The sequence below is a fragment of the Corvus cornix genome, chromosome 26, assembly GCF_000738735.6.
Source record: "Corvus cornix cornix isolate S_Up_H32 chromosome 26, ASM73873v5, whole genome shotgun sequence".
Lineage (NCBI taxonomy): Eukaryota > Metazoa > Chordata > Aves > Passeriformes > Corvidae > Corvus > Corvus cornix.
The window spans coordinates 2,104,086-2,120,650 of record NC_046354.1 but is presented as its reverse complement, the minus strand read 5'-3'; the positions used below and the strand labels follow the sequence as shown (position 1 = coordinate 2,120,650).

Below are 16,565 nucleotides of genomic sequence, written 5' to 3'. Positions count from 1 at the left end.
CTGACCCTATTCCCTACCCCTGTCCCCTTTGCTGTCACTGTGTCCCCGTCGTGGCCTCAGCTTCGCCAAAATTTATCGGCACAAATCCACCTGAGCGACCACAAAACCACACAAAGTTTCCCCCCTTTCCGCTGAGCGAGGTTTAAGTGAGTTAAGCCTGACTTGGGAGGTTTGGGGTTTATAGGATCTTCCCCACGCGGCTGAGCTGAGTTTGGTCCCTCCAAAGCTCAGGATTTAAATATCAGAGGCCTCATCCCTCATTTCTGTGTCTCCAGAAAAAGCATTTCCAGAGGGAGCATTCCTGGTATTTCCAGCTGAACTCAGGCAGGGATAAAAAGAGGGGGACAAAAAGAGGAATATTTGGGTTTTTCTCACATCTGGTTGATTTCTGTGCAGAGAGGTTGGACATGTGCTGGATGCTTCCACAGCCTCCTGCCCTTTGTCCGGGCAGGGAATTCCCTCCGAATTCCACCCCTGCTGGGAAAAACCCATCCCAAATGATCCCTCAGGAAAAAAAAAGCAGGATGGCTGCCCTGGGAATGGATTGGAATTGTCAGCGATGTGTTGGGGTAACGAGGGCAGCCATGGGGGATTTTAGGGAGCAAGAGATGGGGCTGGCTTGGGAGCACAGGGAATCCCAGGAATGTCACCGCCTCTCCAAAGCCACCACGGATTCCAGCTGCTCCCAGACTCGGAGCTGTGCTGGGCAGGATTCACTTCCCGCTCTTCCCGCTGCTTTGGGAGTTGTGCAGGATCAGCCCTGGGAATGTCCCTCACTGTCCCCACCATGTCCCGGAGTGAAATCCCTGCCAGAGCTGGAGCTTCCCCGGGGCCTGGCACAGCCCAGGGCACAATTCCCATCCCATGGGGACTTTTGGGGATGAGGAGGGCGTTTGGCAGCTGGGAGCAGGGAGAACGGGAATGTGGGAAGAGCGGGATGTGCCAGGCAGGGCACGGCCAAGGGAATTGGGATACTGGCATTGGGAACAGGAGAATTTGGAGGAACTGGGAAAGGCTCCGCAGCGGAATCGGCCTGGGAGGAAGCGCTGGAACGGGCTGGACAGTCTGGAAATACTTGGAAAAATGGCTGGAAAAGGGATTGTCAGGAAAATCAGCTCCGGTGGGCGCGGCATGAAACCACCTGGAGAGGAGGGGAGAGGACAAGAGATTGGACAGGGACAAAGGGAATTCCAGTGGGGAGTTTTCCTGGGCTTCCGGATTTCCCACTGGATGTCTTTGTTCAGGGAGAAGGGATCTTAAGAGTCACTCGGTCAGGAAAATGGGATTTTATCCGCACAATCCCATGGATTTCTATTCCTCTATTCCATGGCTGCACGGGAGAAACTTCCTGCTGTTTGTGTTGCAACATTCCATGGAAAACTTCCTGGCTCCAGTGGATTCAGATCCCCCTCTCCCACCCCTGTGCAGACCTGGACTCCAACCCAGCCCTTAATTAATAATTAACCAATAATTAATGAGCTGGGGGAAAAAAACCTCTGACCCTCAGCCCTTTTCCTGGAATTCTCCCTGGAATGACGTGGCTGGGAATGCTGGAGGCTTTGGGATATGGAGAGGGACGTCAATCCCAAGGATTTGAGGTGTTGGAGGGATTTGGGGCTCTTGGCTGCTCTTCCTTGGGGTGCTGATCCCTGAAATCCAGGCTCAGCTCCAGAGGCAGCTGGAAAAGGGCTCTGGAAGGCTGTGAATCCCATTCCCAGGGTGCTCCCGAGCTTGGGAACGTGGTATCTGCTGCTGGTGGGGATGTGGAGCATGGGAGGTTTGTGGGACACTCGTCCCAAATTCCTCTCCAGGGCTGGGATAACCACGGGAAGTGTCACCCAGCCCTTGTCCCCAGGGCTTGGAGCGATGATTCCCTGAATTCTGTGGGCAAACCAGCCACAGTTATCAGGGAAAAACGATCCAAAAGGACAAATGGAAGATTTCATTAGCAGAATTTCCCACTTTTTTTCCTTTTAATGGAATTAAACCCCAGTTTTGTTGCCTTTCCTCTGTTTTTTTGGCAAACCTGAGGCGGTTTGAGGCTGGCCGTGCTGGGGCCAAGCAGCTGGGATGTGTCAGGATGGGAGGAACAGAGCTGGTGGAGGAATTTTAGACTGGAAAAGAGTCAGTTGGCAGCTCTGGGATGAGAACTGGATGTTTCTGGGATGATCCCAGGTCACAGTTCCACAGTTCCCAGGTCCTCAGTTTGGGAGCAGAATCGATTTTAAAGCCAAAATAAACAGCCCTGGAATTTCTTTTTCCAGTTTGGATCCATCCAGAGCGATGAGGGAAACCTTGACACTTCCAGCTGGAACTTCCACATGCTCAGAGCCTCTGGTTCTGAGGGAATTTCTGGCTGTTCCCTGTCAGGAATAGCAAAATATTATTTCGTATTTATTAGTAATTATTGAACTACTAAATTATTGCATATTAAATATTAAAGATTAATTATTATTATTAAATTATTATTTATTGTTTAGTAATGGTGCTGTGCTGAGGCAGAAATCAGCTTTTTTTCCACGCTGTCCTTAGGTTCATTAAATCCAGGGGGGTACTAATTAATCTCCCAGATTTTTAATTGTCATCATTAATAGAGGCTCGTAAAATCCGGCTTGCTCTGCTTAGCTCTTCCAGTTATCCCACAGGATCCTGAGCCATGGGATCCAGAGTGGGAATAAATCCTGATCAAAGCCAATCTTGGCTGATCAAAGAATTAATTCCCACTTTTCTGATTTGGTGGGAGAAGCTCCCGAGTGTGGTGGAGGTTTGGGAGCCACTGGGGTGGTTTGGCCGGGAATGAGACTTTCTCTGGGAGCAGGGATGCAAACAGACCCGGAGAAGTCGACTCTTTGGGGTAAAATCGGGATTTTGCTGCCCTGGTAATCCATTAATCCATAATTGACTAACTGGGAGTGCACGTGGAGCCCGTGGGAGCGGTGGGATGTGGGTGTGGAATCCATTCCAAGGATTCCATGGATGAACTCCTGGGCTTGGGTTTTCCTTCCCTAAGGTGGGAACTCCAGGAAGAGCCCCTGTCCTCCCTCTCCTCCCCCTTCCCCTGCCGCAGCTCTGGACGTTTCCCAAAATTCCCCAAATCCTGGTTGCCTCCCATTCATTGAGCCAAGGAAATTTTGGAGCAGCAAAATCTGCATCCCAAATCCTCCTCTGGCACCGGGATGGTCTCTCCCCATGGATCACTCCAGGATTTTTTGTGTCCCTGTGCCAACCCTGCCCATGCCATGCCATGCCATGCCATGCCATCCCATGCCATCCCATCCCATCCCTTTTCCTAATCCCATAACTTCCATCCCTGCTACTGCTGCTTTCCTGCCCATCTCATCCCGTTTTGTCCTCACTCATCCAGATCTAGGTCAATCATTCCACTTCTTAATGGAATTTTTGCCATGAATAATTAATTTTTTCCCCCTGCAAAGAGCCCTTCACTGTGTGTGGATCCATAGGGAATTGTCCTGTGTCTTCCCTTTGGTTTTTTCCTGTTAAACTTCCCTGTCCAGCCCTAAATGGGTCATTCTGGTGGCTGAGCCAAGGTTCCAAGGGGAACCGTCCTTCCAGGCCTCCAGGAAAGCTGGAAAACCTCCTTGGTGCTGCTGAAGCCCCAGAGATGCTCCGTATCCCAGAGATCTCCATGGAAAAGCAGCTCCGTGACTGAACAAACCCTTCCCATGCCCATTTTCCCCTTTTTCCTTCATTATGTGTTACATCCATCAATATTTCCCAATTTCATCTGATTCCAGCCCGTTTTCCAGAGGCAGGGAGGGCAGGAAAAGCGGGAAATGATGGAATGGGGACTGTCCCCGTGGCTCAGTTCTCACTGCCGCTCCTTCTCCTCCCTGCCTGCCCATCTTCCTCTCTCTCCCCTTTTTTTTTCCAATCCCAAATTTTCTTGGAGCCCTCCTCTCCTTTCCAGGCACATTCCTGGGTGAGTTCAGAATCCCGGGATGGCCGGGGAGGTGGCAGCTTCCATGTATTCCTGGAGACTTTTAAAAGCCCCGCGTTTTGTTTTGTTTTCTTTGTTTTCTTTGTTTTCTTTGGTTTTGGTTTTTTTTGGTTTTTGTTTTGCTTTTCCTTCTCTCCCGCTGATTCCAGCCCGAGGGATCACGGAAACCACTCCCAGCTTCATGTATCCCTACGGAACTTCCAGCAGCCAGATGGTGCTCCGAGGGGTGGATCTCCTGCTGGAATGCATTGCCTCCGGAGTGTACGTACCACAGAGAGGGCGATTCCCGGCAATTCCCGGCGGGATCAGGGCACGGAATCACCCCTGGGCTGGGAAAAAGGGATCTTTCCCTCCTTTTTAATTGTTAACAACGCTCCCATAACCTGCTCGATGAGCCAAAGGAAGAGCTGAGGTTTCCAGGTGTTTTCAGATCTTTGTCCAAGGAGAATTCCTCGCTGGGCTGTCCTAAAGTTTGGGAATTTCCCTGGAGCTCCTCACCGTGTGGTGGGGGAGGACATTTGTGCCCCCCAGAAGTGTCCTGGGCTCGTGGTCCTGCCCACACCAGCAGACCATGGTCAGGGATAGGCTTGGAGGTCCTTTCCACCCCAAACCATTCCAGAATTCCATGATCCTGCATTCCCAAGAGGAGAAAGTGCTCCTGACCAGCTGGGAATGCTCAGGGCCATGGTTTAGGGGTGGTGGTGGGAAGGAGGGTGGGATGGAGGATGGTGGGAAGGAGGGTGGCCCAACAGCTGGATCAGAGCTTCTCCCTGTGGTTGAGGGCTCCCAGGGGTGGGAATTTTACTGTTATTTAGGAATAACAACTCTTTACTTGGGAATCATTCCCTTGTCTTCGGAAACGCTCTGATCTGCTCCCCTCTCCTCAGACCAGCACCGGACATCATGTGGTACAAGAAAGGGGGAGAGCTCCCAGTGGGCAAAACCAAGCTGGAAAACTTCAACAAGGCCCTGCGCATCTCCAACGTGTCCGAGGAGGACTCCGGGGAATATTTCTGCCTGGCCTCCAACAAGATGGGCAGCATCCGCCACACGATCTCGGTGAGAGTGAAGGGTACGTCACCTTTACCTTCCCTCTTTGGGCCTGCCCGCCTGGAGCCAGGAGGGGACGTTCATGGAATGCTGGGAGGGCCTTTCCCTGGGGGGTGCGTCTGTGCTGCGTCCGTGTGCTTCAGGGAACCATGGAAGGGGTTGGGTTGGAAGGGAGCTTAAAGTTCATCCAGTGCCACAGGCAGGGACAGCTTCCACCATCCCAGGTTTCTCCAAGCTGGCCTTGGCCACTTCCAGGGATGGGGCAGCCACAGCTTCTCTGGGAATTTCATCCCAGCCCCTCCCCATCCTCCCAAGCAAGGATTCCTTCCCGATATCCCATCTAAAGCCTCCCTTTTTCATTCTTCAAACGGCCCCAAAAGCAGCGGGAGACGGGATCTCACTGATAGCAATGGTGGTGGGTGTGTGTGGCCAAGGAGAGGGAAAGGGGCCTCCCCACCTTCACCGCATCCCGGGAAACCCGCTTGGAGTTTCCGTTGCCTTCCTCCCGCAGGGAGCGTTGGAGAGAGATTTTGGGGGTGGTGCTGCTGTCCCTGGGTCACTGGGGTGGGGCTGTTTTCCAGCTGCTCCCTACTGGCTGGATGAGCCGGAGAACCTGATCCTGGCCCCCGGCGAGGACGGCAGGCTCGTGTGCCGGGCCAACGGGAACCCCAAACCATCCATCCAGTGGCTGGTGAACGGAGAGCCCATTGAAGGTGAGTGAGGGACAGACTGGGCCTGCTACTCCAAAATCCCAGCCAAAATCCCACCAAAACCCCACCAAAACCCCAGCCAAGCATCTCCTGGCTGAGCACCAGCCAGAGCTGCTGGTGGGGTGCAGCATCCATATGAACCCTCAACTTGTCTGGGATGAGCCCAGTTCACCCAGTGGCTCCCAGTTGTGGCTGTGGAGCTCACGCACCATGGCCAGGTTTGAACTGGGCTGAGCTGGGAAGGTGCTCCATGATATTATGGGGTGGATTTTCCCTTGGAATCGAATTTAAGGAGCTCTCCCTGTTTTGAAGCGTCTCCCCCCAACCCGAGCAGGGAGGTGGCCGGGGACACCATCGTGTTCCGGGACACGCAGATCGGCAGCAGCGCCGTGTACCAGTGCAACGCATCCAACGAGCACGGCTACCTGCTGGCCAACGCCTTCGTCAGCGTGCTGGGTGAGCCTGAGGGAATGGGAGCATCCAAAGCTCCAATTTCCATGGAATCCAAGGATGGCTTGGGCTGGAAAGGACCTTAAAGCTCAGCTCAAAGCTCAGCTCAAAAGGCTGGATGTGCCATAGTCCAGCTGATAAAGTGGTGTTGGGTTGTAGGTTGGACTCGATGATCTTAAAGGTCTTTTCCAACCTTTTCCCAACTGGTTTGATTCTGGGATTCATCTAAAATTCCACCCTCTTGCCATGGATGTGGGCTAGAACCTTCCACCATCCCAGGTTACGCCAGCCTGACCTTGGACACTTCCAGGGGTGGGGCAGCCACGGTTTCTCTGGGAATTCCATCCCAGCCCCTTCCCACCCTCACAGCCAGGACTTCCTCCCCAATATCCCATCTAAACTCTCCTATTTTAGTTTAAAATCATTCCCCTTTACCCTATTACCATATTCCCGTGTAAAAGTCACTCTTCCTGGTTTTTCCTGCCCCCTTTTCCCTGCAGAAGTTTTCCATGGGTTTTCCTGTTTGCTGCTCTGAGGGAATGCACAAAGGCACCCAGGCTTTGGAACAGGAATCCATTGCCATGGATTCAAGCCAGGCAAAGGCTGAGCAAATCCAGGGATATGAGTCATAAAACGAGGCTGGATGGAGAGGGAAGGGGAGGTGGGTGGGAATGGAGAAGCTCTACTGGGTTTTGAAAGTGCCAGTAGGAAAAATGAACCAAAAAACCCCAGGAACATGGCTGAAAGGGCTGGAAAGGAGGAGCAGAGGCCATTTTTTCTCCTCCATGGCTGGAATTTTGGCTGTTGGCAGATGTTGCCCCCCAGATGCTGGGCCCCCGTTACCAGCTGATCAAGGTGATCCAGAACAACAGGACCCGCCTGGATTGTCCTTTCTTCGGGTCCCCCATCCCCACCCTGCGCTGGTAAGAGCCAGATCCCATCCTGCTCCATCCCGAGGGGTGGGAAAGGGGGGTTTCCTGCTTTTCCTTCCCTTCCAACAGTACTTTGTGGTGTTGGGAGGTTTAAGAACGGCCAGGGGAACACGCTGGATGGAGGCAACTACAAAGCCCACGAGAACGGGAGCTTGGAGATGTTCATGGCTCGGAAGGAGGACCAGGGAATCTACACCTGTGTGGCCACCAGCATCCTGGGGAAAGCTGAGGCCCAGGTCCGCCTGGAGGTCAAAGGTAGGGGCACAAAGGGGCCAAAATCTTGGAATTTCTGGAAGCAGCAGTAGGAATAGTCGAGGTTAAAATCTTGGATCTTATGGAAGTTGCAGCAGGAGTAACCCTTGAGGTGAAGGGGGTTGGCTGTAGCGGCTCTGATCTTCCAGCAGGTCGGAGCTGGGAGTCTGAAAATGGTGGAGATTCCATTTTAATGTTGGGAAGAACCAGGGCTGGGGATCGTGGAAGGGTTTGGGGTGGTTGTCGGGCTGGGAGTGTGTTCCTCGGGGTTAGCTGAGGGCAATAAAACCTTTTCAGGATTGTTTTTACCCCACTCAGCAAATCTGGCTGCTGACTCCAAAAAATGGGTTGTTTTTTTAAAGACTCAGCACAAATTAGTGACTTATTAAATTAATGTATTTGTTCAAAGCTGGACGAACACCCCTCTCGTCCTTCCCAAGCAACCCCGCTCTCCGCTGAGTCCCTGAGCCAAGCCCCAGTGTTTTGGGACACGACCCTTCGTGACCCTGTGCAGACCCCACTGGGATCATGAGGGGACCCGAGGAATTTGGGACATAACCCTTGACCTCTTGCAGACCCTCTCAAGGTTGTGAGAGAACCTGAGGAGTTTGGGGTGTGACCTTTTGCCTGTGACCCCATACAGACCCCACCAGGATTGTGAGGGGACCCGAGGACCTGGTGGTCAAGCGGGGCACCATGCCCCGGCTCCACTGCCGCGTCAAGCACGACCCCACGCTCCGGCTCACGGTCACCTGGCTCAAGGACGATGCCCCCCTGTCCCTGGGGAACAGGTCTGTGCCCAAAAATTCCGTGGGTTTCTCTCCCAGGATTGTTGGATTTTTAGCAGAACATTCCAGGAGTCCCCAGGGATAAATATTTTGTTCCCACCTAAGCAACATTTGATGTTTTTGACACTTTTAATCTCGCCAGCTCCCTCCAGCAATTCCAGCTGATTTATCAGTAAATCCCGATTTTGCTGCAGGTTTTATTCCCGGATATTTTAAGACTTCTTGATAAAACCTGGGAGTTCATAACGAGCCTCTCCAAAATTAATGTTCCTCTGCTGTGCCTGGCACAGCTTTAATTTCCTTTCCATACCTGACTCCCCTTTCCTGTGATCTGATCCCAGGGCACGAACCCGGGGTTGGCTGTTGTCCTAAAAATGTGATTATTCCCCAGATACACCCCAAGGCACGTGATTCCTTAGGAAATGAGCTTTCCCAGAATAACCCAGCACATCCTTAGCTGATAAAACCTCCAGACCGGAGACGTTCTCCTGCTCTGGTTGGGTTTCCAGCTGGATTCTGTCAGGGAACATCCAGCCCTCAACGCTGCTTCCTGAATATGTTGGGGCAGAGTTTTGGGATGTTGTTTCCTTGAAGGATGAAGAAGGAAGAGGATGGTCTGACGATCTTTGGCGTGGCTGAGAAGGACCAGGGTGATTACACGTGCGTGGCCAGCACGGAGCTAGACAAGGACTCGGCCAAGGCCTATCTCACCGTGCTGGGTAAAGCCCTCCTGACCCCACAGCTGAGTGCTTGGCTTTGAGCAGGACACCCCCACCTCGAGGTCAGGCTGGAAGGGGGGTCTGGGCTCCAGGATTGTTCCCTGGATGCTCAGGGAGGTGCTGGCAGAGCAGGGGTCGGCACTGAGGTGGTGTCGAAGAAAGTCATATTAGAGAGCAAAAAATAGAAAAGAATTGTTCTTGCACACAACCCAAAATATCCCCAGGTGGATGCTGAAGCTCCATGAGAACAGTCGGAAATTTGGGAGTGAATTTAGTGGGGTGTTGGGGTGCTGAGCAATGGGATTGGGGTTGGTCCTGGCCCCTTCGTGTGTCCCCTTTGCAGCACAGGGAGGAACAAACTTCACCCCATTCCCCATTTGTGCCACTGCAAGCTCTGCTTGGCAAACAGGGATTTACCATCCTCTGGCCACCTCAGATTCCTGGGAATGCCACAACCTGCCAGTGCCCCTCCACAGCTGGAATAGGAATCCCAAATCCCAAATAATTCCCCTGAGCTTGATTTATTTCCCTTCCCTCCCCCTAATGGCTCATTAACCCCACCTCAGGCTGATATTTCCCTTTTGCTGTCAACTACAAGTGTGGATAGAGCATGGAGCTCTCTGGGGGATGGATATTCCTGCTCTGCTTCCCAAACCGGATCAATTCCCGCTGAAATGTGGAACTTTTATGTTTGCCAGGTGCTCCTTTGGCCACCCAAGCTTAAACTAACCCGGTTAACAAGCACTGTCTTACCTTGCAGCTAATCGCTTGAGAGATTTTACCAAAGGTAATCGTCACTCGTTCCTCGCCTTCCTTTTATTTTCCACCTTGGTTTTGGTTTTCCCGCAACAATAACTCCATGAGAAGAGGGTGGCAGCTGGAAAAATTGGGTGTTGATGCTTCCAAGATGTCCTTGAAGGAGATAAAACTCCAAGTCCTGGCCGAGTTGTCCTTGAAGGAGCTGATTTTTTCAAATCCTGTCCAAGCTGTCCTTGAAAGCCCATCCAGATGGGTAGAGAGGTCCTGTGCCACCACGTTTTGTGTCCCGTGGTGGCAGTTCCTGAGTGCAGGAATCACTTTAGCTGTACTTGAAAACGATGAGCTCCTGATGGGAGGAAAGAACCAGGATTGGCTTGAATCCTTTAATTTTTACTTGGAATTTGTTCCTTTTATTGCATGGGCTGGTTCTTGTGACCAGATGAGGAAACCAGAATTGTGCCCAGGCAGTTTCTAACAAATTTATGTTTCCATTGAGGTTTTGTGTCCTTTCCCTGCTGTTCATTTGCATTTCCCTCTGTAAGGTCACAAATCCCCCTAAACCAGCACCTGGTGCTTCCTCCACCAGGTATTTTTTTGGGAAAGGCAGGATTTTTCCTGGGAAAGGCAGGATTTCCAGGCAGGGCACAGTCAGAAACGACCACATTTCTATTTTAAAGTCACCATGATCCCCCAAAGAGCTGCAGGACGTGGATTGTGCCCTGGAACACGTCCTGCCACCGGGCTGGGAGAGGTGATGGGAACTGGGACTCGCTCCTGGGACAATTCCAGCCTCATTTATCCCATTCCAACAGAACGACCTGACCAGCCCCGGGACTTGGAGCTGACAGACCTGGCCGAAAGGAGCGTGCGGCTGACGTGGATCCCTGGCGATGACAACAACAGCCCCATCACAGGTCTGTCCCCTGTCCCCAAAATCCCTGTCCCCCTCCTCCTCCCCAGTGACGGAAAATCCCTTCCCAACCAAACCCTTCACCCACCTCTCCCCACTCTTCCCAGACTACATTGTCCAGTTTGAGGAGGACCGCTTCCAGCCGGGAGTGTGGCACAACCACTCCAGGTATCCCGGGAGCGTCAACTCGGCCCTGCTGAGGCTCTCTCCGTACGTGAATTACCAGTTCCGGGTGATCGCCGTCAACGACGTGGGCAGCAGCGTGCCCAGCGTGCCCTCCGAGCGCTACCAGACCAACGGGGCACGTGAGTCCTTTCTTCCCAGTCTTTTTGTCCTTGGAATCCACCACTCTCCATGGAGGCACTTCCTCGATCCCAGAAATAGGTTGGCACAGGCTGCGGTGGAATTTTCTGTATGGAATTCTCACGCCTGTGGGTGATGTCTTTCAGAGCAGCAAAACTCAGAGATTTATACAAAAGTCACTTGTTCGTTAAAGGAAAACCTGGTTTTCCTTCTTTTCCTTAAAGGGAAGTTTCCTAAAGGAATTTTTTCAGTCCTTTCAGACTATGGGAAGCTCAGAAATCTGTAGGAAAATCAGACTCAAGTGCAAATATTAATTACTGTCCACTGTTAAAGCTGATGGATGCTGTGGGGGTGGGCAGGTCCTGGCACAGGTTATCCAAAAAAACCATGGCTGTCCTATCCCTGGAATTGTCCCCAGCCGGGTTGGACGGCACTTGCAACAGCCTGGGATAGGGTAAGGTGTCCCTGCCCATGGCAGGAGGTGGGATTGGGGGATTGTGAGATCCCTTCCCACCCAAATTCCATGATAAAGGAATGAAACGAGCTCCAATCCATAACCAAGACTCGGGGCTTGAATTTGTCTGCCCAGTGCTTTGTGGGAGAATATTTGGGAAAATTCCACCCGAGGAATTCACAGGAATCTCAGCAGTTCTGCTGCATTTCTTCCTTTACCCATTCCAGGGAGATTTCTGCAGGATCTGCTGGCATCTAGTGTTGGCTCCCAACAGTGCCCGCCGTGTTTGAGGCTCGAAGCGACAAGCTCTGCTCCCTCCACAATGGTTCCCTTTCAAAGATTTAGGACATTTAGGGAACAAAAAAGAGCCTTCTAAATAAATGGCCTGGTTTTCCAGAGGACTGGGAGTCTCGTGTCCTGTTAACCTGAATGAGAACTTCTGGAAAAATCAGGCCATTAACTTCTGCCTTGGAAGGACTTTTGGCTTGCGGGGTTTTAAGCTCTCAGCAGTTGTTTTTTGACATTGAAAAATTCTTTTTTTTTTTGGTTTTCAATGTGAATTTCAGGTCCTGAAATAAATCCAACAGGAGTTCAAGGGGCAGGGACCCAGAAAAACAACATGGAGATAACGTGGACCGTGAGTTCTTCTTGGATGCCTTTTGGGATGGAGTTGGATGATGAGGGGGAGGGGGTTCAGAGTGAGACAGGGCAGGGATAGACGGGATATTGGGAAGGAATTCCTCCCTGAGAGGGTGGGGAGGGGCTGGGATGGAATTCCCAGAGAATCCGTGGCTGCTCCATCCCTGGAAGTGTCCAAGGCCAGATTGGAGCAACCTGTGATGGTGGAAGGTGTCCCTGCCCCGTGGCAGGAGTGGGATGGGATGGGATTTCAGGTCCCTTCCAACCCAAACCATTCCATGATGAAATTAGAAGACACCAAAAAAAGGCTGGGTTTAGTGCCTAGAGCAAGGTCTGGGATAAAAAGAATAATTCAGAAAATTAAAAATAAAATAAGTTAAAGATGTGACACCCAAAGACACCGGATTCCAGATTGAGCTTCCAGAGGATGCTCCGAGAGTCGATTCCTTGAGGATTTATGGAGCATCTCCTGCTTTGCTTCTTGCACCAGCAGGTGTCAGCCACAAACCAGGGATGAGCTGAGAGGAGGGTTGGAATGGCAGTGGGAATAGAGACGGGACTATGGGGATAATAGATATGAAATATTTCTTGTATAATTCTACATTAGGTACATATTTGATTTATTTTATGTAATATATAGATGAGGAATCTGAGCTAGTGGAAATGTCCCTGCTCATTGAAGAGGCTTGGAATTTAAATCCCTTTCAACCCAAACCATTCCAGGAATAAAATCCTGGATTCTGTGAATAAAATGCCCTGGTCCTGCCATGGCTCTGGAGGACACGAACTCGTTCTGCCTCTCCTTGGGAACAGAACCTTGCTCTCCTTTGGGATTCGCTGATGGAGCCTGAAATGAAACCCCGAGTGCTGAGCAGAACTTTTGGATCTCCACAGCGGAGAAATCCAATTGTTTTTTTTTTTCCTCCTTCTCACTTTCCCTTCTCTGTTTCGCTCCACCGAAGCCTCTGAATGCAACTCAGGCTTATGGGCCCAACCTCAGGTACATCGTGAGGTGGCGGCGGCGGGACCCGCGCGGGAGTTGGTACAACGAGACCGTGCGGAGCGCCCGGCACGTGGTGTGGAACACCCCCATCTACGTCCCCTACGAGATCAAGGTGCAGGCCGAGAATGACTTCGGCAGAGCCCCGGAGCCCGAAACCTACATCGGATATTCCGGGGAGGATTGTGAGTATCCCTCGGCCGCAGGTGGGATTTCAGGGATGATCCCATGCCAGGGCACCTGGGCGGCTCCTGTGTCCAGAATATGGGCGGGGCACTGCGGGATTTGGGACAAAATTCCGGTTTCAGGTTGGACAAGGCTTGGAGGACCTGGATAGTGGAAGGTGTCCCTGCCCAAGGCCAGCTGGGATGATGGACAATTCCAACTAAAAATAAGGAAATGAGGTGGTTTTTGCAACTTTGGGGTCCAGCTTTGGGCCAGGTGAGGCAGGAAAGGGTTGGATGTACTGGGATCCTTCACCTGGAGAGGGAGCTGAGCCAGAGTCCTTCCCTGCTGCAGGAATTCCTGCTTTTAGCTGGATCAGGAATGTTCTCCTGATGGCCGGAGGAGTGAAATTAGATTTATTTTTTCCCATGGAAGAGGGCGGAGCCGTCGTGGGGCTGCTGCTCACGGGATTTGTGATGGGAGAAGCACGGCCAGGGGTGCCCGTGTGTCCATCCGAGCTCCAGGGTAATTCCAGGTTCCTAAAGACCACTCTGCTTTATCCCTGCCCGCCCAGATCCCAAGGCTGCACCCACGGATGTCAGGATCAGAGTCTTAAACAGCACCGCCATATCTCTGACCTGGACCCGGGTGCACCTGGACACCATCCAGGGACAGCTCAAGGAGTACAGAGTGAGCAAATCCCGAATTCCCCAATCCCAAATTCCCGCCCCAGCACTGACCATTAACCCAGCTAAACCTCCTAAAATTCCCAGCTGGCTCCCAGGGATGGAGCTGCTGCATGTGGGGATGACAGAAAACTTCCCTGTGGTCACCAGGAACCTTTGGATGTGAGGCAGCACCAAGGATTTGCTCTTCGGGGTGTCAGGATGGGGTTGGGGACGTCTCCTGTTGCTTCCTTCGGGCTTGGCTGCAGGATTTGGGATGCTCCAAGAAAACAGGGAGGGATTGGGATGGCTCTGTCCATGGAGGCTCTGAGGGAATGACCCCAACCCGGTCAGATTTTGTGTCATCCCCAAAATACCGACAGCGGTTTTTACTGACCAACAACCCCTGCAAAGCCTAAACCCACGGTCGGGACTAACTGGGCACTAAAGCCAGCATGGATCTGGGTTTTTCCGGGTCTTTCCAGGCTTATATTTAGTATTTAATATTTGCTGCTGATGCACAGAGGATGGAGCCGTTCAAACCAAGCCAAACCCTGAGCAGGGCCCTTCCCTCGGTGTTAAAACATTCCCAAAACCTCGTGTCCAGCAAAGAATCCCAGCATTCCAAATCCGATCGTTCGCTCGCTCTCCTTTTCCCGATTCTGGGGGATTTTCTGAAAGGATTTTTATTTCTCTGCGAAATAGGATTTGCAGTCGAGGGTTTCAATAGGAGATTTCCTAAATTTAGGCACTTTTTTTCATGCCTGAGTGTGTCCCACCTTTCCTTGTCCACCGCTACCCCAAGTGGAAAAGGGAGAACCACTCGGTTTTTAATTCTTGGCAATTAGGAACAGTTTTAGTCCGAGCTCAGTGGTTTTGGGAAGCTCTTAACCCCCTGCTCAGCCTCTTCCTCAGGTAACACCCCCGATTTTCCTCGTGGAGCTTCACTAATTCCTCTAAAAACTTCCACAGCCTTAAGCCGCTCTTAAAGGCAAAACTCTGCTTTTTAACGTCTAAAAATCCCAAAAAACCGTGGTTAAACGGGAAAAAGCTTCACCTGGCCTGCGTGTTTCTTGAAGGCCTATTTCTGGAGAGACAGCAGCTTGCTGAAGAACCTGTGGGTCTCCAAAAAACGGCAATTTGTGAGTTTTCCTGGAGACCGCAACCGGGGCACCGTGTCCCGGCTGTTCCCTTACAGCAACTACAAGCTGGAGATGGTGGTCACCAACGGCCGAGGGGACGGGCCCCGCAGCGAAATGAAGGAATTCCCCACCCCTGAAGGAGGTACGTTCCACAGGGAATTTTTTCCCGCTGGGAAAGGTTTAGGTTGAGCAGCTCCAGGGAGCTGAGCCACAGCCGGGGAGAGATTTTAGCTGAGCATCACCCAGGCGCCGTTGCTGGTGGTGACATCACTGAAGCCACACCTGGAGTTGGCTCCTGACCCCATCGGCATTCCCAAAATTCCCAGAATTCAGGTGCTCTGGACGCCTCGGCCAAGAAGATTTTGGGCTGAACAAGAGAAAAATTTGCAAAAGCCTTTCCTGGGCCCAGCTCCGTGCCCTTGATTTGCTGCCCGAGCTGCAAATGTCCCCGAGCTGCGGTTTGGGGACGTGGATGGATCCATCCTGGAAGAGGCAGGAAAACCTTCCCAGGACCTTCAGGAAGGACATCCCTGATTCCTCTGCCAGGCTTTTGAGGCAAGAGCACCTCGTTCTTGTGTCAAGGATGAACTCGAGGGTTTAATTTTGTCACTGGCACAGGAGCTATTTATAGACACGCCAATAATTCCGTGTTGGAGCTGCAATTCCAGCGGCTGGAAGTGACTTTTCCTACAGCGCAGGAGGGGATTCAGGCACACAAGGTCGCAAAAACGCAAGAAAAGATTTGCAATTCTTTCTCAAAATGTTTTGGGGTCCCCCCTTTTCTCTTCCTCTCCATCCCATCTTGGCATCTCTCAGTGCTGCCTCTTCCTTCACAATTCCTTGGAAAAAAAATCCCCTTTTTTTAAGGATTAATTATTATTCTGTGGATAATTGAGGTTGTTTCCGAAGAAAGGCTTCAATTCCTGTAGGTTTTGCAGGCAGGGGCACTGTGACCCCGTTTCTGGGGGATTTGGGGTGGCTTTGGACATTTGGGGTGACAATAAAGACATGTGGGTGGCATTAATTAATAATTACAGTGGATTTTACTCTGATCACACAGAAAATGTGGATTTTTATTTTTCCTACACCACCAAGCCCTTTTATCGACCCAAACTGACATTGAGGAGGCTGAAGGATATCCTGAACAACTAAAAATAAACCCCGAGCTCTCCGATCTCTCTTCCCCCGGTTAAGACACCGCAATTAGGAGGAAATCAGGAGAATAATTTAACTCCAGGCCGGATAATTCTTCCCTTCCTTCCTTCAGTAGTGATAATCCCAAATATTCCTTAGGGTGAGGAGCAGTGGGCAGCAGCTCCCTGTGGGAGATCTCTGGAATTCCATTTCCCAGCGATTCTTTGGGATAAGAGAAGCCACTTTTGGGGGTTCTAAGAGAGGAATCTTTGGGATGAAAACATTGGGATGGGTGGGGGGTCTAGAGAAGGTCAGGAAATTTGGCTCCAAGAGGAGAAGTGGGGCTGGAGTTAAGAGAAGACTCTGGGATACTTTTTGTTCTTCTAAGAGAGAAATTGTTGGGATCAAAACATTGGGATGGATGGCGGGGAGGGGGGGGAGGGGGTAAGGAAAGCTGTGAAATTTGGGTCCAACACGCTGAAATGGGGCTGGAGTGAAAAGAAGTTTTTGGGATACTTTTGATGGTTCTAAGCGA

General features: G+C 51.6%; 1 protein-coding gene across 33 annotated transcripts in view; it reads left to right on the top strand.

The window, feature by feature from the left end:
- The window catches only part of NFASC (neurofascin), a 72,581-nt gene that overhangs the window by 23,799 nt on the left and 32,217 nt on the right, over positions 1 to 16,565 (top strand). For 17 of the 33 annotated variants that reach the window (XM_039565131.1, XM_039565124.1, XM_039565122.1 and 14 more), the window contains 15 exons: positions 4,108 to 4,219; positions 4,846 to 5,030; positions 5,590 to 5,721; positions 6,031 to 6,174; positions 6,980 to 7,091; positions 7,189 to 7,355; positions 7,996 to 8,143; positions 8,735 to 8,859; positions 9,620 to 9,646; positions 10,431 to 10,532; positions 10,636 to 10,833; positions 11,852 to 11,922; positions 12,887 to 13,109; positions 13,664 to 13,779; positions 14,834 to 15,038. In XM_039565131.1, coding sequence (XP_039421065.1) covers positions 4,108 to 4,219; positions 4,846 to 5,030; positions 5,590 to 5,721; positions 6,031 to 6,174; positions 6,980 to 7,091; positions 7,189 to 7,355; positions 7,996 to 8,143; positions 8,735 to 8,859; positions 9,620 to 9,646; positions 10,431 to 10,532; positions 10,636 to 10,833; positions 11,852 to 11,922; positions 12,887 to 13,109; positions 13,664 to 13,779; positions 14,834 to 15,038 — 2,067 coding nt within the window. Of the gene's footprint in view, positions 1 to 4,107; positions 4,220 to 4,845; positions 5,031 to 5,589; positions 5,722 to 6,030; positions 6,175 to 6,979; positions 7,092 to 7,188; positions 7,356 to 7,995; positions 8,144 to 8,734; positions 8,860 to 9,619; positions 9,647 to 10,430; positions 10,533 to 10,635; positions 10,834 to 11,851; positions 11,923 to 12,886; positions 13,110 to 13,663; positions 13,780 to 14,833; positions 15,039 to 15,222; positions 16,451 to 16,565 lie in introns of those variants that run through there. The other 16 variants (XM_039565130.1, XM_039565136.1, XM_039565138.1 and 13 more) reach the window with 6 other exon arrangements.